The sequence below is a fragment of the Hippoglossus stenolepis genome, chromosome 22 (assembly GCF_022539355.2).
Source record: "Hippoglossus stenolepis isolate QCI-W04-F060 chromosome 22, HSTE1.2, whole genome shotgun sequence".
In the NCBI taxonomy this organism is placed as follows: domain Eukaryota; kingdom Metazoa; phylum Chordata; class Actinopteri; order Pleuronectiformes; family Pleuronectidae; genus Hippoglossus; species Hippoglossus stenolepis.
In genome coordinates, this window is record NC_061504.1 from 13,028,986 (window position 1) to 13,052,092 (window position 23,107).

Here is a 23,107-nt window from a genome sequence, read left to right on the forward strand (position 1 = left end):
AAGAAGGCGCTCCCCCTCCACAAAAAGCAACTGTATGTATATTTTTTCCTGAGTCAGAGGGAAGGGGCTAGAGAAAGGATAAAACATTTATATTATCAGTGTGAGCTGCTCTCGGATCTCTCTGAACCCCCCCCTTCAATAAAAGAAGGCTGGATGTGGGCAGTGGTGGGGGGGTGAGGGGGAGTATTTGGCGGTGCGCTCAGGAGGGTGCATGAAAAAGAGGCTGCAAAATAAAAGGTAGAGGGTTAAAGAAGAAAGTGAAAGTGTGAGTTTGTGCTGGGAGACTTAAGGGATGAAGGATGAAAAGACATGATCAGTAAGAGTCAGAAGAAAAAGAAAAACACCTAATCAAGATCCCTGCGACTGCGCATGTCCTCTTTTTTTTTTTTGCTGCACTGTTGATGCCCCCAGTTAAGCTTTGATGCGCTTTTTTGATCTATACGTGACTTTTCTGCCCTGTTTTCCCTTTGCACCTTAACTCGCCCTGAAAGAGCCACAGAGGAGGCTCGCTATCTGTCAGCTGCTGCTTCATTCGTCGGTTTGTTTTCAGGAGGACGCCACACTCGAGCATTCTTACTAACCATCACTTTAGAATATCATTTTTTAAAAGAACATAAATGAGATCTGAGGCCCCATCCAGTGTGATCCAATCACAAGTGGACCGTGCCCAAATATGTCCCGAGATCCGATCCCTCTGCCCACATTCAGAGATGGTCTGAGACAGTTTGAGAAGTTTTTCGAAGGCCTCTGAAGTGACAGCAGCACCACGTGTCTCCAAAAACTTTTCCTTTTTAAAAAAAAAAAAAAAAAGTGACCGGCACTTGAGATGGAAAATGTCTTGCTGACCCTGCAAATAGTTGAGTCGCTTTAAAGCTAAGTAGATATGGGACAGGCCTGTCGCCGCCCCCAGTGCTCGTCCCTCTGACATTTGCCGCCACCTAATGCTGCATTGCACGGGCTCTCAGAGGGACACGTCTATCCATCAGTCCCATCATCATACACTCCTCCCCTCTCCTCGTCCACTCCGCTTTTCACTTCTTATTATCTGAGTGACGGGTAGAGTGGAGAGCCAAACCAGGCCCAATCCCCACTAGTCAATCCTGCTGACGCATCTTTCTTTTTGACTGTCTCGCCCCTCTCTCCTCGCGTCTCTGCGGGGAATGGAGATGCGGATGTAGGCCAGGTCCCAATAGTCTTCCTCTCCCCTCTTCTTCTCTCCTCCTCCTCCCTTCCCCTCCCCTGGGTAACCATCAACCTGCGAGGTGATGGATAAAAGGTGACGTGGTGTAAACCTCCTCACCAACATCTCATCACTAGCCTTTGTTGCTGCTGCACACAATCCATCCGAATACGATGGTTCAAATACAAAATATGTTCACTGGTAGATGACGTGTTGTGGTGTATTTCTGCATGCTTGATTTCTTGGTTGCCAAATTATGGATTGATCAAAACTGCCAGTCTCAAAATCGGTCAGACCGTCCCTCTGTCTGCATGAGGTTGAGATGTTCTCTTACCAGTTTTCCTTTCCCGATACCAATACCTGGAATTTGCATATTGGCCGATACTGACTACACGTCTGATACAAGTGCATTAAAAAAACCACTTATTTAATGTATTCTAACAGCTGTATGCCACTATCGCTGTGTAAAAGGAATGGTTAAACACTTAGAAAAAGAAACACACACAGAGAATGAATGTAATAGAACATCTGTCATCTAGTTTGACAGTCATGACTGAAAAAGAACACAGCAGAATAAAACTAAGAATACACAACAATTACTCCTTTTTAAATAGCTCCAAAGTGAAGTCGTGCATTCAGTACACGTCGCTCGCTCCGCTCCGATTTCCCCACCTCCTATAATATGCATTAGAATTAAATTATGTGCCTCACATTCGGGTGAATGTATATTTTGTGGTGGTCTTAGTGAAAAGGTGCAATTGAAGATCTCTTTCCGTAATTAGCAGTAAACCTCTACATTGGTGAAGAAGGAAACGGTTGTACAAGCTTAGATTGTACTTTGGCTGTTAAAATAAATCTGACACCATGGTAACAAGGGCAGACGTGTTTTTAAAAAGAAATGAAAAAGTCACTTTTAGGTCAGGATGATGAGAAAAGGGTAAATTGGTCCGTGCCCTAGTTAAAATGAGTCAAGTGGAAAGGCAGAAAGTTTAAAAAGGTTCTGTAGATTAGATGGTTGGTACCTGTCCCAGGATGGTGTCCTTCAGCATTACACCCTTATTCTCGATTTTTTTATTTTTTTTTCCAGTGGCTAGATTTCAGCTTGAAGTGTTTATCATAGCATCAAACACACCACTAGTTTATGTGACACCATGTAATTTGGGTGAGAAATCATGTCCACTGGCACCGAGGCTGAAATGCTGCCATAGGTGTTGCTCTTTGAAGGAGTTGATCTGACGTGAGTAATGAGTAAGTCCTGGCTAAGCCCGCGCTTGGCCCCGTGGTTAGAACCAACTTAATGGATTCGGCTGACAACCCAAACATTCCCCGACGGTCGCCAAGAATCCTCCTCGTGCCGTGACTGATCTTGGCCACTGCAGATGTCATGTCGGCCGTGGGCAGAGGGTGGCAGTAGATCCCCACCTCTGGAGTGTGAGATCAGACCAGTGAGTCACGGCGCTCGTCTGTTTGTCTCCTCCGTCTGCCCCGGCCCTCGTGGCAGCTACTCTGCTCAGACTTCTTGCTCTATTTATCTGTTTTACCTCTTCCCTTTTTTTTGTGCATTGTCTCGGCTCCGGTGATATTTGCCGAGAGATTACGCCGCCTCTCTGGCTCGCTCCATCTTGGTGTGTGCGTTGATCCTGTCCTCCTGCGCCTTCGCCTCCTCCGGCTGATAATTAGCCAGTAAACGCTGAGCCATTTTCCTCTGCTCCTGCCACATTCCCTCTCTTGCACTTTACTTACTCGGGCAGGCCACAAAACGACCTTGTTACAGTGTGAATTTGTGTAGGCTGGTGTGCATGCATGCTTCCCCCCCTCTCGCACTTACTCATTACCCCCCCCCCCCGCTCCTATGTCTCTGTATCCCTCCCACTCAGCTCAGTGATTAGTATATGATGTATTTTGGCTGCAGTTGTGGGCAGCCTATTTAGCATGTGGGCCGGTCTAATTTCTGTTCTCTGGTGGCAAGCGCAATGGCAGTCTGATTTGTTTTCACGGAGTAATGAATCTCCCAAAGAGCCTAATACACCTGGATTTGTGTCTGTCACACACAAACACCCACTATCACATGGGTTCGAACTCGATAAAAAAACCAAAGGATATTTGTTTGTGGTTTTTTTGTTTTTCCACCACACAGTCGGCCACAAAAAAAAAATAAAAACCACCCACACAGGCCCTGAAACACGGCTCAGACCTGCAGCTCTCACTTTTAGGACTTGAGCTTGAGCACAGCCTACATACCAACTGCAGCCCGAGTGATGATAAGGCCATTTAATACGCGTGTGGGTGGCAACATGTGTAGGGCGATTGATTTCCCAGTCTCTTGCATGCAGCCTACTTAAAGGCTCTGGGATTGGATGCCTCCTTCATCTCGGCCACATTATACCCCCAATCTGTCTTTTTTACTAGGGAGGGCACAGCCACATACTGAGCCACATACTGATGCACATACTGAGCAGAGCCTGGGCCGAGTCACTGCTATTTATCCTTTGTTTTCTTTATTGACATTATCTCAGATCACAAAACACAACTCAACTCATCAATCCTCTAACTAAATAACAAAATATACTGTTTATATTGAAAAATGAATTTTGGATGCTGTTTAAATGGCAATATGCATTTACTTTATTTTCCTTAAATAAAAGAGTAATGAAGAGGCTGATTACAAAATAGTGTATTAACCAGTTGGGAGACAATCCAGTAAGTTATTTAAGTTTGAAAATACAAAATTGGTTTGGGGACCAGGCACGTCTTTTACTGAGAGAGAGAGAAACAGAAAAACAACCTAACAGTAAAAGGTATATTAATTAATTTAGTCCATAAAATGTGGCTGTGACTTTCATACGTGACCATAACTTTGTGAATCTATTAATTTGTATACTTGATATATATGTTCTTGCTGGAAATGTAGCACTAATTTCTGAGGACGTGCTCAACTTGTGCAACAAACGCACGCAGGATATGCAAAGTATTCGTTATACGAACATGCACACGTAATTAAAAGCAACTGTGTCTCTGGCCTAAGTCACCAGCTGTAGCGTTTCAACATCCACCTGCATCCTCCTGAGCTGTACCTGTGTTGGCTGCTAACCTTTTTGACGCACGGAGAAATAACATTTAAATGCCAATCATAAATTTGTGTGTCTTTGCTTACACTTGTAAAGGTCGCCAGAGCAGAGTGCTGGCAGCCAGCTGTTGGACAGAGGGCCGTGTAATGCTCTATCAGTCCGTCTTTAACGGGATGTTTGTGTTTTAGAGCTTCCTCTTTGCACTCTGTCTCCTTCCTCCTCTCCTCTCCCTCCCTCCCTCCCTCCCCAGTGGTGCCAATCCCCCAGATAGCGAAAGTCCTCCCTCTGTCCTCCAAAACCTCGCCGGCCCCGCTGGGACGACTCGGCTCGCTTACTTACTCAGTCACTCAAGGATCACTCTTTCTTACCTCGCTCTCCGTGTCTTGTGCTCGTGACGGCACACGATCTGCACTGTCACTCTCCCTCCTCCTTTTTGAATAGATCTCTTCCTCTCCATTTATCCTTTACCTGCTCCTTCACTTCCCATCTTTCTTTCAGTCCGTCTGCTCACTCACTCAACAAAATGCAATGCAAGGGGGGGGTGGTATATCTGCCAAAGATTTACAGGTTTTTTGGACCCTGAAATTAATTTCAACCTGGTTTACATGTTCTTATTTTGACGATCACATTTCCAGAAACTCCTTCCTCCTGCTTTTACCGTAACCACCCCCTTCTCTCCTTTGTTCCTCTGTCCCTGTAGGTGATGCAGGTGGTAAATGCTGACGCCATGGTGGTCAAGCTCAACTCCGGGGAATACAAGACCATCCACCTGTCCAGCATCCGGCCCCCAAGGATTGAGGGAGAGGTACAAACAAACCTGTGTTTCTTTCCCAGTGTGTTTGTCAGTACACAGCTTTGCACAGTGTGTGTGTGTGTGAGAACAGGTGACTGATTGTCTTCATGTGGCAGAGCTTGTGTGCAGCCAGGTAATTAGAGCCACAGCAGAGACCGCCGGTGTCGCCGCTGTCTCCGTCTTCTTGACAGAGTTGCTTCATTTGAAGTCGAACACAAGCTGTTTACATCTCCATATTTTCATCCATCTCTCTCTCTGCTCAATATTCACGCCCTCTCCTCTTCCCCGCGCGCATCAGTCTTTCCTCTCCCCGTCTCTAAATGACCGTGGGAATCGCTTTGACCACTTGGTGGCGCCCCTGTAGTTGGGGCACATGCAAACACAGCGAGACACTTGCACACACCCAGTGGTTGCAGCACTGCAGAGAGGGGAGGCAGATCGATTTTTTTTTTTTTTTTCCTCCCTCTCCCCTCTACACTCCCCCATTTTCTCAGAAAGCCTGTTAAAACACACACATATACACACACACACACACACACATATATAGAGGTAGCAGGAGAGACGTATATTTATTGAAACACGTATATAGTGTCTGGGAAAAAAAAAAGCTGCAGTGACCCAGACGTCGACTGCGCTGGACGTCACTGTCTCTCCATCACTCACCTCACTTCCCAACTCTCATTATCAAGGAGTGTATTGGTTGGAATGAAACCCTGTTTCTCCACGTTACAACGCTTATTCACCCAAAAGATTTCATTTCATAAAAAAAAAAGAAGCGATCAGTTTTTTATTCCTCACATTACCGGTTGTGTCTGACTCCTTTAAACTGCTGTCGTTTTGTAAACAAGAGGCTCAGGATGTGTGGAAATGTCACACCCATTAATTAGAAAGTTTTAGTGTCACAACAGCAGAGTGAGTGTTTTTCTTTCTGTTCGAGGGAGAGTTACATCTTTCAAATGAAACCCATCTCTCCCTTTTGTTTAATGTGTCTGCTGCTGTTTGACAACCGTTCCTCTACCCGACAGTGTTTACTGTAATATCAATTCATACACAAGTCGTCTCTCGCGTTCCCCCCCCCCCGTTCAAAGAGTGAGAAAAGAGGGGGGTGTTGTGTTTCGGTCTCGATTGCAGAATGTTTGAAACAGCCCTTTATTTTTGTTCCTGCTTTGATTGCTTTTGTTTTATTGACTCCCTCGCTGCTTCTTTGCCATTTTTATGGTTGACGTTTTTCTCATCTTTTACTCCTTTTATTGGAGTCGAGTTTAGTTTTTATTCTCTCCGTCCCTGTCCCTGCCTCCACCTTGATGCTGTAAGTGCCTTGCATCATTGAGCTGCTTCCCCTCTTCTCCACCGCAGTCCCTCTCCGTTCCTCTTGGTGGGGACACTAACGTCAGATTGTTGACCTGCACCCCCTCATATGCGTTGATCTTCTCCTTCGCTCTCTGTGGTCTCCATTTTGTCTTGGATATCATGTATAGTTTTTCCACAAAGTCGCTTGCCTTCCCTGCAACTTTGCGTTGGCCCTCATCGACTAAAAGCACACACATTTCATTCTCTTTCCAAGTTCTACATGTCTGGTACTTGAGGAATATATATTTATTTGTTTTCTGCGTATTTGTATATTGTTAGAAACTTTAACACGCTGTAAGTGGAACTTTAAATGTTCCTCTTGATGTCGCACATGGTCTCTTTCTGACATTTACGTGGCGGCAGACAGGAGGAGTTCCAGAAAATGTCTGCAGCACCTGACTCGGACATTTCTCACTGTTAAATTTCAGAAAAATGTTTGGACGTCAGTGCATGTCTGGAAACAACTCTACTCCTTTCCTCTTTTCTTCCTCTCGCTCCTACTTTGAATTCCATCTTACTTTTGACTTCACACCCTTGTCTCTCTCTCTCTCTCTCTTTTCTTGTATTTCCTCCTCTGTCGTTCAGCGCCCGACTCTTTTCTGTCTCCGCCTGCACCAGATGCTTCGACAGTATGTGTTTTGTGCTTCATTAAACTGTCGTATGTTGCAGGGAGCCGGTGAGAGTGGGCCCAGATGTGAATGCCTGTGTGATATTGTACTGGTGTGACATTGCCACGGTGTTGTACTGCTGAGGTCGGGTTCATAAGTATTGGATCAGGGACACAGTTGTCGTGGTTGGGCGTCTCTGACCAGGATGCATTCGAATCAAAGCTTTCAATTTGTGGTTGAAGTGGAGACGTTTGGCTTTGACTTAAAGGTTTTACCAAAAATATTGCATTAACTGCTGAGGGATTAAATCCCCTTTCATACATTGTCCCTCTATTTTCAGATTCCACAGTGAGATTTAGAAGATTATACATTGTGTGTCTCTGCTCGCTGCAGGCGGGGACTGCTGGAGGACAGTGTGTGTGTTTTCTTTTCCAGAGGTGCCGTTATATGACAAACTGTTGCTGCGTTTTGAATTTAATAAGGGTAGTTCGTGGTGCTGCTGCTGGTGTTGTTTTGTTAGCTAGTTATTTCTGTCTGTGAGCTAAAGAGCCGCCTGCCTGTCTGTAATGCTGTTGGCTCAGCTTTGAGTGTTGTCGCTATGGCAGCGATGCAGAGTTGTGATGGCTTCACTGAGGCTAAGATGAGCCCTTGGACTGTGGAACAAACGCCACTGACAGAGAAGCACCGGAATGTCTCTGATATCTTAACTAAATATTTTCATATATTCATGCATGAGAATTTTATGTTCCGTCTCATTTTCCAGCCGGCCTGTCTGCTGGAACACTAAATTAGGGAAGTGAGCTGTTACCTTGGTGGAGCCCGGGAGCTTAATTTCATGCCCCGTCCACACGACTTTACAGAAGCAGATATGGCAGCTCACATTGTGTTAGTGCCAGCGATTGTGGACATTGTAATCTGTCAATTTCCCCTCTTGTTACTGTCGCTTGAACTATGTTGAAAGTCACATTTATTGTGTAGCACCTTCAAGTATGGATGCTCACCTGCCAAAGTATTTCAAAAGAACAAACACTTAGGAGATATGGCTAAAAGCTTTTCTCCACCTTACATCCACCTAAACCTGTTTGTTGTACATCTACCTCCACCATTACATATACAAAATGTGGACAAATTAAGGCAAAAGATAAAGACACAAACACAGAGAAAAATCTAACGAAATCCAAAAATGTAATTATCAAATACAGAACTGTGACATTTCCATAAATTACTCAATAAAGACTTCCTCCTGATGACTGGCTAATTTAACAGTTTATCAATCTTTGCACATTACACATATACATCAGCATCTGTTCTATGACAAAACAGAGCATCACACAGTTCACAATGATAGCAACAGTAGAAAACAAAATTAAACAAATTTTTCTACATATCGAAGTAGCACTAACAGAGAAGGCCAAATATCTTTTTCTTTTTGGGAAGGGGTGGGTATGAGGATGGGGGGTGGGGCAGATCATTCTAACCTTTAGGTGAGTGAGAGGTTACAGCAGGTATCTCTCAGCCAGAAGCTCTACGCACACACACACACACACACACACACACACTGACGTCACGTTGGCTAACATTGTCACGAGTGAGCTGGCTTCTTGCTTACAGCATCAGATGGACAGACACAAAGACGTAGTCACGGTTAACAGCGCAGCTTACACACACACACACACACACACACACACGCACACACATATGCACACACATATGCACACAAAAACATTAGCACACACAAGAAAGAGAATGACATGCTTGGTTAAGCTGCATTAGCCTATGTCAGGAATCATCTCGGAAATTGCTGTCAGCGAGTGCACAAACATGGATTACACAGACATGCTGTGTGTGTGTGTGTATAGAGATACTCCAAATGTGTGCATGTTAACACTGTAGCCTTGTGCACCTCCAAGGAGAGAAAACAACCTCAAATTATATATGTGTGTGTTAAGCCATTTTCAGACAGGACCTACGGGCAAAACCCGGAGAATTTGATATGGAGTCTGCCTTTCACACATGCACAACACAGCGGGAGGTTCTCTGCACAGCATCAAATCCTCCACGTTATTCATGCGAGAGGTGGAGGAGCCACGTGCAGCAGAAGGAGGCAGGAAGTGACGTATTAGCTCCGCTGCAGAGATCACGTGGTCATGTTTTTACAGCTCCTTGACACCATCGTCAGCTCTTATCACCACAAACTCTCTTGACATCTTCATCGGTGTCTTCTACGTGGATGACACCGCTTTCTCACCCGGAGAAACTTCTTTTAGTTTTTAATATTTGCGTCTGTCGCGTGTTAGAAGCGCCTCCTCCGGAGAAAATAGGGAGGAGTAGTGGAGTCCGGTGCATGTCTGACAGCAGCTTTACATCCTCTCGAGGTCTGCAGGGACTTTCTTGTGCCAGTTGTCATTATTATCCCCGTCGGTCCGTGTAGCGTTTGACCGTGCGTTCTGCCAGCAAGGCCGTTTGTGTTTGTGTGTGGGTGTGTCCGGGTGTGCGTACTGTGGTGAGGAGGCCAGATGCAATGTCCCAGTGCACTGATGAACTGTGACAGTTCCTGCCAAGCCCCCTCCCTCCCTCCTCCCTCCCTCCCTCCACCACCTCTGGTTCCTTTTAGTCCTCTAACACCACACCACACCACACCTCCCCGCTCTCTCCTCTCCCCTCTCACGACTACACTAATTGTGCTCAGAATGACAGATTGGCTGACCAATGGTGTCTGGCTGCAACAAAACACAGGGCATGAATTTCCTCGCTTGCACTCCTTTTCCTCCTCCTCCTCCTCCTCCTCCTCATTTTGGTTTAACCCTGCCACCCCCCGCTGGCATATATTCATTTGTTATTTTCAGCTCGGGAGCTGGAGTCAGCCTTCCCCCCGCCCCCCCCGTCTCTCTCATGTGCAGGACAAACCCCCACTAGTGGGTCGAGGTGTCTCTGCCACGAAGTCACTCACTAGAGCCATTTTCAGAGGTGAAAATGTCCAGAAAATTGCGTTGTTTACAGCACATTGACAAAGACATGAGCCTTATCGCTATCGTGTCTTCTACGAGTACGGCTCTTCTAGACGTATCGTGAGTTTTAGAAACGTTATGAACACGTCCTCTCGCTCGCTGTGGATTTGTCTTGACATTTTCCTACTGTATTCTCACATTGGCTCACTCGGACACTTCCAGGACCTTTCACTAGAGGGTTGGCAGGAAAAGTTCGCTTAAAATGTCTGGAGAAACTGACTCGGACATTTGCGTCCTCAGGAAAATGTCCGGACATCAGTGCAGGTCTGAAAGGAGCCTCGCACACTCAACTGCTTTGACGATGCGCACGTGTCGAGTGTGTTTGTGTGTCTCTCTCTCTCTCTCTCTCTCTCTTCGTGCATTGTAATGCGTCTGTGTGCTTATGTGGTTTAAGTAGGGTTCAGGACAGTGCTGATGGAGCACAACCAGAGGTCAACCTGCTGTCCTTTTATATAAGGCAACACAATGGCTGTGTCTCATCGCCACTCTATTCCATACAGCCCTGCCTACTCGTCTAACCTCTGTGTGTGTGTGTTTGTGTGTGTGTTGACTTTGTGGATGATTTAGTCTCACAGTACATCTTTCATCCTTCTGCCGCTGCCTCCCATAAATCATCCGTCTCTCCACCCACCTCTCTTTTCTTCTGTCTCCCTCTTATTTTTACTTTCACATTAGCAGGTTTATTTCTGGAGTGGAACATTGCACATTGATTAGCATTTCTGTAAATATAACCGTTTTCAGCGCAGGTCTGATAAGTCGGTGGGTAGAATATTTTTTTTCCAATTTCCACATCTTCATACCTGAGGAGGAAGTGCATCCGATTCCGTGGACGAGTCTGGAAGGCACGTCACAAAACAAATCAAGGCAGATTGTTTTTGTAGTGGCACCGCTACTGAGATTTCCCATTATTATTTCAAACAATACCTTTAAACCTGTTCAGTTTTGTTGCTGTTGTCTGCGCATGGTAATGAATCCACAAGTGCAGCCAAGACTTCAAGGTTTCCAAAAAAGAGCAGGTAGAATATAGAAATAGAGAATGAGTTGTAATACAAGTGAAGCTTGTCGGGTAATTATCAGCTGTAGTGCGACACCGGATGTTTCCCTTTGTAAGTGTCAGAGCTGAAACATGATGGTTACACAACGGTTCCCAGTCTCTCTCCCCCTCCCCTCCCCCATATCTCTATCTCCTCTCTCCCCTCTTTTCCACTCACCTCTCCTCTCTTCCCCTTTTTCCTCGGCTCACCCCAACCGGTCAAGGCAGATGGCCGCCCACATCGAGTCTGGTTCTGCTGGAGGTTTCTTCCCAGTTAATGAGGGAGTTGTTTCCCCTCATGAACTGTCCTCGCTCGTTGTGGGAACTGTTGGGTTTCTCTCTGATTTTCAAGGTCTCGACCTTCTTTGTCAAGTGCCTTGATTTGGCGTTATACAAATAATATTGAATTGAAGATAAAGATGCAGACATTATCCAAATCCTGTTAAACAGAAAATTGACACCATAACAAACAAATAACAATAACATCTGGGAGCAACAGACAAAAGGAAACGGAAGAATACAAATATCTTGGGATGTAAAAAGAGGAGCCAGACAAGATTTGAGAGATTTTGCCGATACGGGCCGGTGTCTTTTTTTCGTACATGTCCCTGTTGTTGTGAATGCTTTTGACGCGAACAATATCCTGTTGCGTTGTTCATATGTGAAAAACAAACTCGATCAATGCTCAGGCCCAAGTTTCTGCACATTTTCCGAGTTAATGTCTGAAAAGGGCTTCCGGTAAATGTTTTTTTCACAACAAAATCAGGACTCATATTTGCAGGCAATATCACTGTTGAAATACAATTCTTCAAAACTTAAACATACATCAGAGGAGTTACAGTTTTACAATAACCAAATATTAACATAGAAAAACCCCATCTGCTCTTTCCTGTGTTTGTGCTGCTGAGATATTTTATCCAGTCACCCTCCTCCTCCTCCTCCTCCTCCTCCTCCTCCTCAAAGATTTCTACATCCTCCAAATCTTATGTCTGGCCATGTGTGTGCCCTCAGCGTGCCCCCAGCCCGGCATCATGACATCCTTCGACCTCAGATTTTGGTGCAGGATGACAAGGGAGGAGGGTCGTCCCTGCTGCATGACTCATTTGTACGCCACTGGCTGGGCGAGGCGGATTGGTAGCCAGTATCCCTCCTCACCACTGGCTGAATATATATTTTTTTGGCTCTGTGTGCACCGTTTGGCTGTCACTGTCGAAGAAGCAAGGACTTGGCTTGCCCGTGTTTGTGTTACTGCAGGAGATGAAGTTAGTCAAGGGGCTTAAATTGGGAGATGAGGTCACTGCTGCTTCCGATAGATGAAGGTTGCAGAGGTATCTAGAGCACCGTGTGCACTCCCACCTGTTTGAGCACAACTTGTTTTGTTTTGGAAAAGGAGGTTTTTGGGTTGGAGATAATTCAGTATGTTCCTCATCACCTCGTAGAAGCCGTGCAGATATTCTGTGGAGTTGGATTGGAGATTTTGTTTTGCAGACAGCTCTGCAGTTCGTCTCACACTGCATCACCACGTCTGTCTGCAGGGCCAGTCTGACCGTCTGTCTCTTCCAACAATTATAAACACAACGCTGCACATTCGAGCGCCACACAGTGCAGCTGCCTTGCTCAGACAGCCAATTTGATGCTTTACCACACATTTTATTTTCCTATGACATCCTCATTAATGACAGCAGGATCATAACAAGGGGGGCTTCCACCTGTCACAGCTGTCCCAGTCGTTTTTTACCTGCACCAATTGAGAGGCTGTTTGCTCTTCATCGTGCTGCAGGTTGATTTCATTCCGAAATACTGGTTCGCTCTCTGGTGCCCGTCGTGAGGAGTCACTTAGTAATGACTTATTTGTATTCTGCCGTATGAGCGATTATTCTGAAATTGGAATTTGATTTTGTATTGTGGTACTACAACCAGCAATATCCTTCATGCTCTTGCTTCAGGAAATGCGCGCCCTTTCCTCTCCCTCCCTCCATCTCTCTTTCTTTTCTTGTACCGTCTCCCTCTCTCCACCCCAACCCTCTGCAGCTATTCCATGTTTATGCATGCACAATTAATGTCGTTAGGCATATAATACTAAACGCACAAGACTCTGAGTGCTCTTGGACATGGACACATCATTGTTTTTCAGCTTTTTACACAGGAAAAATACTAATGATTCAGTTAAATGCAGAAATAGGTAATGCTGCACAGTCCCCAAGCACCAGAGAGCATGATGTGCTCCTGAGTCATGATTTCACCCTTGGAAGTTCCAGAAGCTGCAACTGCTTCCAGCGGTAGCATCCACACATTTGCAGCCCAGCCCCCCCTGCAGCCCTGCGACACTGTACAATCCAGCTAGCGTCATGCCTCTGCAATAGTCAAAGATGATTCCTGAGCTTCAACGGGTAATTTGGAACGAAGGGAATTTACCCCAAATAGAACAGAACTCCCCCCGAGGATAGTGAGAGCAAACTGTTGTTATCGGGTCACGGTTGAGACATAGCAGTGACTCTCTCCTCTTGTGTGTAACCTTCCTACAACGGCACGATAACAGTTTATAGACGACGTGCGCAGAGAGTTTGCCTTGTTGGAGTAATTTAATGATGATGATTCTATCTCTTTATCCCCGTCTGGAGACTGAAGTTTAAATCACCGTCATCGTCGAACAATTAGACTTGTCACAGTGTACTTTTTTTCCTCACAGGTTTGATTGCACTTAGCTGTCAGGGGGGTGCTTGGTTTCCCCTTCAGTAGCACTGCAGCTGACGTGGGACCTCTTGGTAGTTGCAACGTAAAGCAGACCTGGCCCACTGTGAAATATCAGACAGTTGTTTACGAATCGATGGGCCTCATTGATTCGAGGTCATGCTCATGCTCTTGCCGGCTGCCCTTTAAAAACCACCACTGGTCTTTTGCTCTTAAACACGCTCTCACCCTTTAGCTTGTTGACCATCATAAGGACATGAGCACTATCAGCCAAGACGAGGTAGAAGTCGTCCAGTGGGTCACGTCGGAGTGGGAACAGCGGCTCGGTTCGGAGAGTGCACTCGACAATGTGTTCTTCCTCTTGATTGCCCGTGGGGTTTATTTTAGTCGTAACATTTCCTTTCATTGTCTCATTTTCTTGTTTTCCGACTCCCTCACCTCAACGCCTTCCAATCAGCCCTGTTCGTTCCCCACAGACCTTCTCAAAGAGGAGGAGTAAGTACCTTTTGTCCTCCTCGTCTGCGCCTCCACTCCTTGGGCCTAATTGGCGTAGAGTGCTGACATTTACACTCTTCGCCCTCAGTGACAGGCTCCCTTTCAACTGTAAAAAAAAAAAAGCTTATTAGTTGGGAATGATTTTTTCTTTTTCTTTTCCCCTGTCTGCTTAGGTTCATCCCTCGCTTTTCCCTGTTGGGGGTTATCCCGTTGATTTGACCTGTGTCTGTCAGAGTCCTAATAGCCTTATTCATGGCAGATCTCCATTTGGGGGGGGCGTGTCTAAGAGCCTCCCAGCATTTAAACGCTCCATCATCCAACATCTGGGAGTCGTGTTAATGTTTGACATAAAGAAAAATGTGCTCCTAATGGAGGATTTCACTTGAGCGATGGTGAAAAATGGTCCTCATCCCCCAGCAGTGGACGGCTCAGCCCCACAGCTCAGGCACAAAATGGTGGATTCCGGGCTGGCTGTGCTCCTAAAAGGCCCCATCATCCCATCGCAACTGACTTGATAGGGATGAAAGAACCCGGCTGAGGCAAAATGGAGGACACGGGCTCTCGGCTGAGCATTGTGGGATCTCCACTGGCCATGTGTAAGATTAACTCACCTCCGAGGCTCCATGCTGCGCTGACTCCGCTTGGGAAAGTGGAGAGGAACGGGGGAGTGAGAAAAGAAAGATGGAAAGCTATTAAACTCAAAGGTTATTACATCACTGCCAAGGTTACGGGAACTCGGGTAGATTTGGCAGTTTTTCCTTGGTTCCTCACCTGAGCCAATCCGGGACCCGCACATTAATTTATTTTAAACTATACTCAGTATTTTGAAAGGAAGGAAAAAGCCACTGAAACATCGCTCTGCGTCGCACTTGTTTGCCACCAGCGGGAGTTCGTCTTGCCAGATGAGTCTTTAAGACGTTAATGGAGCCATAAGCACATGCTCGAACATACGAACACATGCTCGCACCCTCTTCGCTCCCCACGTGTCTCCCCTCCACATCCATCCACCCAGCTGTGTGCCACACCTGGCGGCTCCGAGCAACTGGAGAGGCATTAACAATGAATGAAGAGCGGAGGAAATGAGGAATCAGTCCAAGCCTTTGTGTTCACACAGACGAGTGTTACTTGTGTTTGTATGGCGGATAATGATGGCGCTCATAGAGGAGTGTGGGAGGGGCAGGGGTGGCGAGCGCACTGGTATTGTCATTCATAGCCTTATTTCTCCTGTTAGTGCCTGTCGTTTGTTTTCCCACTGCGTCATTGTCATTTGCTGTACGATTCTTTATTTTATTTATATCCCGCCCCTACAAAAACGGCACCTGTCACTGTGTGTGTGTCTTTGTGTGTGTGTGTGTACTGTGTGTGTGCGTTTCCTCACACTGGGAGCAACACAAAAACCTCAGCCTCCTTTGAAAATGCAAATAGGTTCTATTTGTGGCCGACTCCTGTCAGAGAGTGGGTGAGCGCATTGAGGGAAGTTTTTGTGTGCAGCTGCGCGAGTGTCTGTGTGCGCGGCATGTGGCTTCGTCTGCGTACACGTACATATGGTGTCAGCTCATCTTTATGCATCTGTTTAACACAGTGTCTGTGCCTCGGCCGCTTGCATGTGCGTGTCCTTGGTAACTGTGATTTTTCTTTCATTTTTCTTGTTGGTGCAATGTGTCAGCACTGACGGCAAGAGAGAGATGTTTGTGTTTTGAGGAAGGTGTGTGCGACTGTGCGTGTCTGAAATGCTGCCGTTCACACTGCATTATTTCAGCGAGTTCAGAGTCCAGATCCTCCTCGGTTGCAGGACTTGAAGTAGAAGGAACAAACAAGCTGACTGTGTGTTTGTTTTGTGTTCATGTACAATGTGCGGTTGTGTGTGAGGTTGTGTTTATGTGTGTGCGTATCTGCAGCGGATGTGTTAAGCCGTGCAGCCTTGAAAGTGCAGCGTGAATAACTTTCTCCTTTCATTCTGTCTTCCCTCTCTCTCTCTCTCCCTCATCCTCTTCCTGACCCCTTCTCCCCACTGTCTCCTCCTCCGCCCTCCCTCCGTCCTAATTCAGGAGAAGAACAAGGACAAAGACAAACGTTTCCGTCCCCTGTATGACATCCCCTACATGTTCGAGGCCCGGGAGTTCCTGAGGAAGAAGCTCAGTGGTAAAAAGGTAAGAAACAGTGAAACAAAAAACCCACCAACACCCACTAACATGTCAACAAAGGTTTTTATTGGCTCCTGCTCGTGATGTAAACATGACACCCGGGTGAATTAGCTAATTGAGGATGCTACACGTTTTCCTGCATGATGTGCATTTAACTTCCTGGTGTTACCGTGTAAACAGCCATGATTGTTTGTGTACTTATTGTGTTTTTACATCTAGGAAACAACGTGCAACAAACATTTTTGTTTTTATCGTGTAAGATGCAGCTGACACTGGCAACAGCGAAGTTTCTGCCGTTTTTTGTGATATCGAACATGATTCACTGTGTGGGGGAAAAAAACGAAAAGATAAACTCCTCTTCTGGCAATGTTAAAGTTGTCGATCGACCTTTTTAAGCAGTTTTACCTGCGCTCAACCCACTCGGACCTAAGGCACCGTCAACAGAATTGTAAACATTGGTTGAGAAGAACCACCTAAAACCTGAGGGTTTTCTGAAGAATTTCCAATGTTTACTCTTTAATTTCTCAGCCTCTGCAGCAGATAGAGACAAGAAATAAAAACGTTTGATATCTTAAACGTGTGGCTTTCATTGTAAATCATTGTTTTCTCCCCTTGAAAAACAAAACAATCCAGCAAACTCACCATTTAAAATATGCACACGTCTCATCTCATCCGGCTTCTAAAGGGAGAAGCACACAAATGTCCCCCGGTCTTAAAGGTATATACATGCATATGGTGCATCAGGTCTAAACAGGTAAAAAGACCCTGCGTGTAGCTGCTAATTTAGCTGTGAAGGAGGTACGACAGACCTTGACAGCGCTCTCTCACTCTTTTCCTGTGTTTGTTAAGCTTGTATGCGAATGAACTTTATTGCCTCTAATCAGCTTTTAATGAATTAAACAATAGCTCTAAACAGGAATTCCCCCAGTGGCCGTACATGCGCTCCCAACACCCAGTCCCCCCCCCCCCTCACCGGTAACCAAACACACACACATTTCTGGAGCCCTAAGCCTCAGATCAGTTTCTCTCCCTCTGTGCGTGTGAATACCAAGTGCTCTCAGTAGGTGCCCTGGGGCTCGGTATTAGCTCGAACGCACCCTTTTAAACGAGCTGTGTTGATTTCCCCCTCTTGTGTCTATTGATCTGCTCGGTGTGTACACCTTGGGCGCCGCTATGATTTATACGCATCTGACCCAGCGGAACCCCGGCGCTCAACGAGAGAGCACTTGAGAGACGCACCGCTGCTTGAACATCTGGCCTCTTTGTGTTGAACTCGAATAGATGAAGTATGATTATGGGTCTAGATAAAGAGAAACTGATGTAAAGTAGGTGCAGTGTTTTTGAAATCGTGTCTATGGAAATTTTTTAAGTTAGAACTTGTAACCAGCTGTGTCCCGATTTAAACGTGGCCAACTTTTCCATTTTTTTCCGCGAACACAGCAGGTTGTTTTTACACCAGGGTCCCTTCAGCAAATCTGTGAAATAACGTCCACATTGTTATTGTCCGTACATTGGCAGTGATGACACGGGGAGAAAAGGCCTCACCCAGAGCTTTTGTCCACTATCGTATAGTTGAATGAATGATGTTTTCGTTAATAGCTAACCGAAACACTTAGAGCAGCATTATAATGGAACCATTCCGGAAAAATGATTGGAGTCTTACTTTGCAGAAATCTACATGAAAATGCAGTTGGGCGTCCAGATAGATGGAAAGCTCCGTCAAAATGATGCTTTTATGCAAACGTTATCTCATAAATACAATGATGTTTCGCAGATCAGATTCTGGAGCTTAGACGTCCACAAATCAGTTCTCAGTGTGCTATTTAAAATCTCGCAGTTTCTGTTGAGGATGCACCAAGCAAATGCACGGAGTTCAGGGGTCCAAGCCACAGCAGCCGGATAAGAGATGGAACAAACAACAACCGTGTCACACACTTTCAGAGGCTGACGGCGGTAAATAAGAACATTTGCACTGCAGCCTAGTAAACACAGCAACACGCACAGACTCGAAGCCAAAGAGCCAAGAGAGTTCCTCTTGGCATTCAGTTCAGGAGTGAGATTCATGTCGCTGTCCCAGCCTCTCATCGCAGCCATTTTAATCATCCTCATTAATGTTTTTTTAATGACGGAGAATTCAGCCGAAAGCTGCCTTTTGACGAGTGAAGCGAGAATAATGATCTTGCCTGTTTATTTGTGGTGTTTGTGTTCGGGGGGGATAACGAGTGCACGTGTGATGGGAACAGGGAGACTATAGTTTTGTCAAGGTGTACAATTACTGTACAAAATATGGCAATATTCTGATGATAAAATGTGTATGTAGCTCGGGTTTGTGTAAATACGTGTAAAGTACCATATCTGGCTTGTTTACAGAAATATATCTTGGCTTTAAAACACAATAGTATGTTTGTGTGGGCACATGCATCCACATGAAGTAATCATGCATGTGTAGTATATTATCTTTTAGAGCCTGAAACATACAAATACTCACACAGGCAAACTAGAGCCCTTCTGATTCATCCGTTGGCTGATAGTTTTGGCTGATATGAGCCTTTCATGGCCATATAAAGGCTTTTATTTTCTGAAATCTAGTCCTATAAAGTTGGTTGTATTTGGGTTTTCTTTTTATTTATAGTTATTTACAATGAAGTTTATGAATAAACTGTAAAATATGAACTTTCTTTGTCATAAGGATTTGATAATGACATCTTGGGAATCATTGCTAAATAGATATATCGGCCAATATATCAGTATTACTCCCTAATATCAGCATCAGTCCCCAAAAATCCACATTGGCTTCTAATGCAAACCCATATCAGTCTACTGTGAGTATTAGCTGTTTACTTATGTTCGCAACCCAAAGAAAGGGATGAATAATAATGCAGTAAAATAGTTCAGTACATAATAATAATAATAATAATAATAATACATATAATATATATCGCTGCACATATCTTCTCTTACCTGCTTTAAATGGCTTTTCTTGTTTGGTGTTATAATTGTGCTCAACACATGCGAACACAAGCACAACATCTGACATGGCTCAGATCAATCTGTGCTGTATTTTTTATTCTGAGCTTGATTTCACACTTTTGCTTGCTTATACTCTGGGGTGTTTCAAAAGTCAACTCAGCGAAAATGTTCCTGTGCTTTTTTCTTTATCCTCAGGCAAAATCGCTGTTTGTTGTGTTTATCGGAGAGGAAAGTATGCATGATTGTCTACGTGTCGAAAGGAGTTTGTGTCTTAAGCGTGATAATGCATGTTTTTAACCAGACTGTGTCCGTGGCTCTGTTTACAATCTGCATTAAAACACATCCAGAACGATCCAATCACGTGCAGACAGCTCTTAAAGCAGGTGGGGGGAGTGCACTCCACGATGTGTCGAGGCTACAGGTGAAGGCGGCGTTCCTCAGGGATCTGTTCGTCCACATGAAAAACAAATTTATTCCTAATTAGCACAACACATCCTCAAGTCGCAGCCTTTTTACTCTTTCTCGCTCCAGCGTCTCGGCTGTAATTGCCTCAGTTCACACCTGCCATTAGGAAGCATCTTCATGTGCATCTTGAGTGACCACTTCTGATGAGATGGCCCTGCCACGCTCCGTCTGCAAAACACCTAATGCTCTGTTGTTTTTTTCCAGTGCAGCTATGACAGACAGGTGTAGAGAGGGGGGAGGTGAGGAGGTGAGACTGAGCGAATCAATGCACCGTGTACAGCTCCATGATTAAAATAAGATTTTACTTATTTGAAATGGCAAAAAATAAGAGAGAAAATCAATTCATGGTGGTAAATGTGACGGGCTACTACAGATAAATCAATGAATGGGAAACACTGTAATAATAATACATGTTATTTATAAAGCACCTCTCATACATAATATGCAGCTCAAAGTGCTTTACAATGAAATCAAAGACATGAAATAAGATAGATCAATAAAAACTCGTCAGCAATAAAACAGACTAAGGATAAAAACATGAAACTAGCAAAAGGGATAAAAAGAAGTGAATAAAATAAAGACAGTGATGTTAAAAAAAACAATTAATTAAAAGCAAGATCTTCGAAATATATTAGTACAAATATGTCCGACATTAGCACATTGTTAAAATCGGCTGGTAGTAATTTTCCGTTTATAATATTTCTTTATCACTCTAATATCATTATGAACTACTACTACTATAAACAACTTTAATTGGATCTCGTATACGTCTTGGGCACTTTCTCATCTGCACTAAGTGCTGTCCACTTGTGATTGGATCGCCTGACTCTGCTCTGAAAAGGGCCAGTGACTCTTTTCACTTTACCTCTTCCTCGCTCTATCACTTAAATCAGCTCGGATCAGGCCCCACACACTTCCCTTCTCTATCATTAAGCTGAATGTATAAGTACAGTATGTACGCCACTGTATTGCTCTACATTTGATTAGTATTGAAGTTGGGTCTCCCCGGTGTGTGCTTGTAAGCTCTTTGAAGTGAGTTGGGTTTAAGTGGAGCACTCTCGCCCCTTCGCCAGCAGTGAAACCTCCTCAGTCTGCAAAATCAATAGCGGAAGAGCTCTGGAACGCTGCTTCCCTCCCTTTCCTTTTTATTGTTGCTAAGACACAAGGCTAAAGCTCTGAATTATGCCCTCTGTCACAGTGTATCATCTAATTTTTTTTTTTTTCTCCCAATAATTGCAGAGCCCTAAAAACATTTTTTTTTTTTTAAACTTACATCAGCCCTCAGCTGCCTTGGCAACAAGAAAGAATTGATTTGGATGAACTGATCGCAGGGATCATGGCTGAATGTTTTGTATCTGTGCTACTTTGGTTTGCTCTACCGTTCACGTGTTAGATGCACAGAGGAACGGAATAAAAGGGATGGAAATTTCCTCCCACTTATTGTGATAAATTATCTTGGTTATCAGTATTATCAAGATAATGTTAAAATGATTATTTCATTATGTCGTTTTTTTACTCCCCCACACAAAACACTCGGTCTTCTCTTCAATCAAGCTGCACCAGATATCACACACTCTAGATATCAGTCCCCTGAATAGACCCGTCAGTCAAGACCCATGAACTATTCCCTTGGGAAATGGGTTAAAATGTCTTTTTTAACTGAAAAATAAATTCTCCGGGAGGAAAATGCAAATGAATAAGAGGACAATGGTATTAACTACAATTAGCTCAAAATGTACATAAAGGAGGCATATTTAGTTTTCTCTAGTGTTTCTCCTGCTGGAACAGTTTTTCAGCCAATTTGATGACAGCCTATTTTAAATGAATGATAGTTGCTGGTTGGGCGACCGAACCGTGTAACATCTTGCATTTGGGGAATTGAGTCCACAGACACACAACACATGTGCTGTTTCTACTACGGAAACAAGCAAGTTACACAAACAGTGCATTAAACAAACTGTCTTTCTGGTTCCCCTCCTCACTCTAATGAACCCAAAATACAACCAGGAGGGGTCACTGCCTTCTGTCACGTTTTCATTGATGCCAAACCAACCCACAATGCACTCTGCTTCTGCGGACTGTTGCTAACTATGCTCACGGTTTGTGATAATTAAAATTTGACTCATTTCTACCAACCTTTGGGAATTTCTAACTGCATTCTACTACGGAACCGGTAACCGTATTATCCGTAGAGGAGTTTAGTCGACCCACTTACTCTGTCATCCTGCCTTCCAACACTAAGCTCTATTGAGACAGATTTGGAGCTGTAAGCATTAGTAGAAGACTCTAACACCACTGCTTCCCCTGAAATTCCGCTCCAGAGAAGTCCACTTACTCATTTTCCTCTCCATCACAAGCCGAGACAAAGATTTTACCTCCGCGGTGGGGTGGAAAACAAAAGGAAAACACTTGGGGTCTTCCCTGACAGAAAAACCGGAGGAGAACTTCATCATCGTCTCTTTTAGTGTCTTTGCCTCGACTTGCTTCACCTTCCCGTCCAGTCCTGAGGTGGAGTTCTCACATTGACCTACAGGTATTCCCCTTGACAACATTTCCATTCATACCTCAGAAATTGCCTCAGAGTGCAATTGGGAAACAAGCAGATTTCCCCCTGACTAAACCTTCCAGGACGTGACTAAGCATTAACTACGAGTCGCAGTGTGCTGAGCTAAAGCTCAAAGCCTTAATGCCTCCGCTCCGCTTTAGGAGAATAAAGCGACATTAAATGCTTTTTTTCTATTAAACCCCCTTTTCCTCATATCTATAAGGAGAGCATGGCGCTTTTGATCTTTTATAAAGCATATCTAATATCCATATTCAAAAGATTGGCTCTTTTTTTTCCCTTTCTTTTTTTGGCCAAGCCGAGTCTATATTTAATAGCTTTCAGAGGCAGAAAAAAAGAATTGGTGCAGTACCTGGTCTGGTCTTTTCAAAAGAGAAATTTACAGCTTCAGGTGGTGATGAAATTGTGTCCTGGGCACCGCGTCAACTCCTACAATAATATATCCTCCATTAGTTTCATGTTGACAGTTTCTAATTTAGTGCCCCAGTCATAAGAGCTGCAAGAGAGATAAGAACTTAAACGGTTAATTATCACTTGGAGTAATTAAAGTAATAGTGAAGCATGTCCTCAAAATGACGAATACAAAAACCTACTATGACTAATTTTAGAGTATTTCCTTCCATCTTCCGTCAAACAACTTCCTCTGAGCTTCCCCTTTAAGGTAGTCTAAATATGCACCGAGGCATTTTCCCCTTCTCTCCTTTCTCTCCATCATTCCACCACTGTCTGTCGCCTTCTC

The 23,107-nt window shown here is 44.6% G+C and overlaps 1 protein-coding gene across 2 annotated transcripts in view; it reads left to right on the top strand.

Annotated features, from left to right (window-relative positions):
* Window positions 1–23,107, top strand: part of snd1 (staphylococcal nuclease and tudor domain containing 1) — a 173,006-nt gene that overhangs the window by 13,762 nt on the left and 136,137 nt on the right. The window contains exons 10-12 of one of the 2 annotated variants that reach the window (XM_035146920.2): window positions 4,949–5,053; window positions 16,275–16,376; window positions 19,536–19,568. In XM_035146920.2, the coding sequence (XP_035002811.1) occupies window positions 4,949–5,053; window positions 16,275–16,376; window positions 19,536–19,568 (240 nt within the window). The remainder of the gene's footprint in view (window positions 1–4,948; window positions 5,054–16,274; window positions 16,377–19,535; window positions 19,569–23,107) is intronic. The other variant, XM_035146922.2, reaches the window with a different exon arrangement.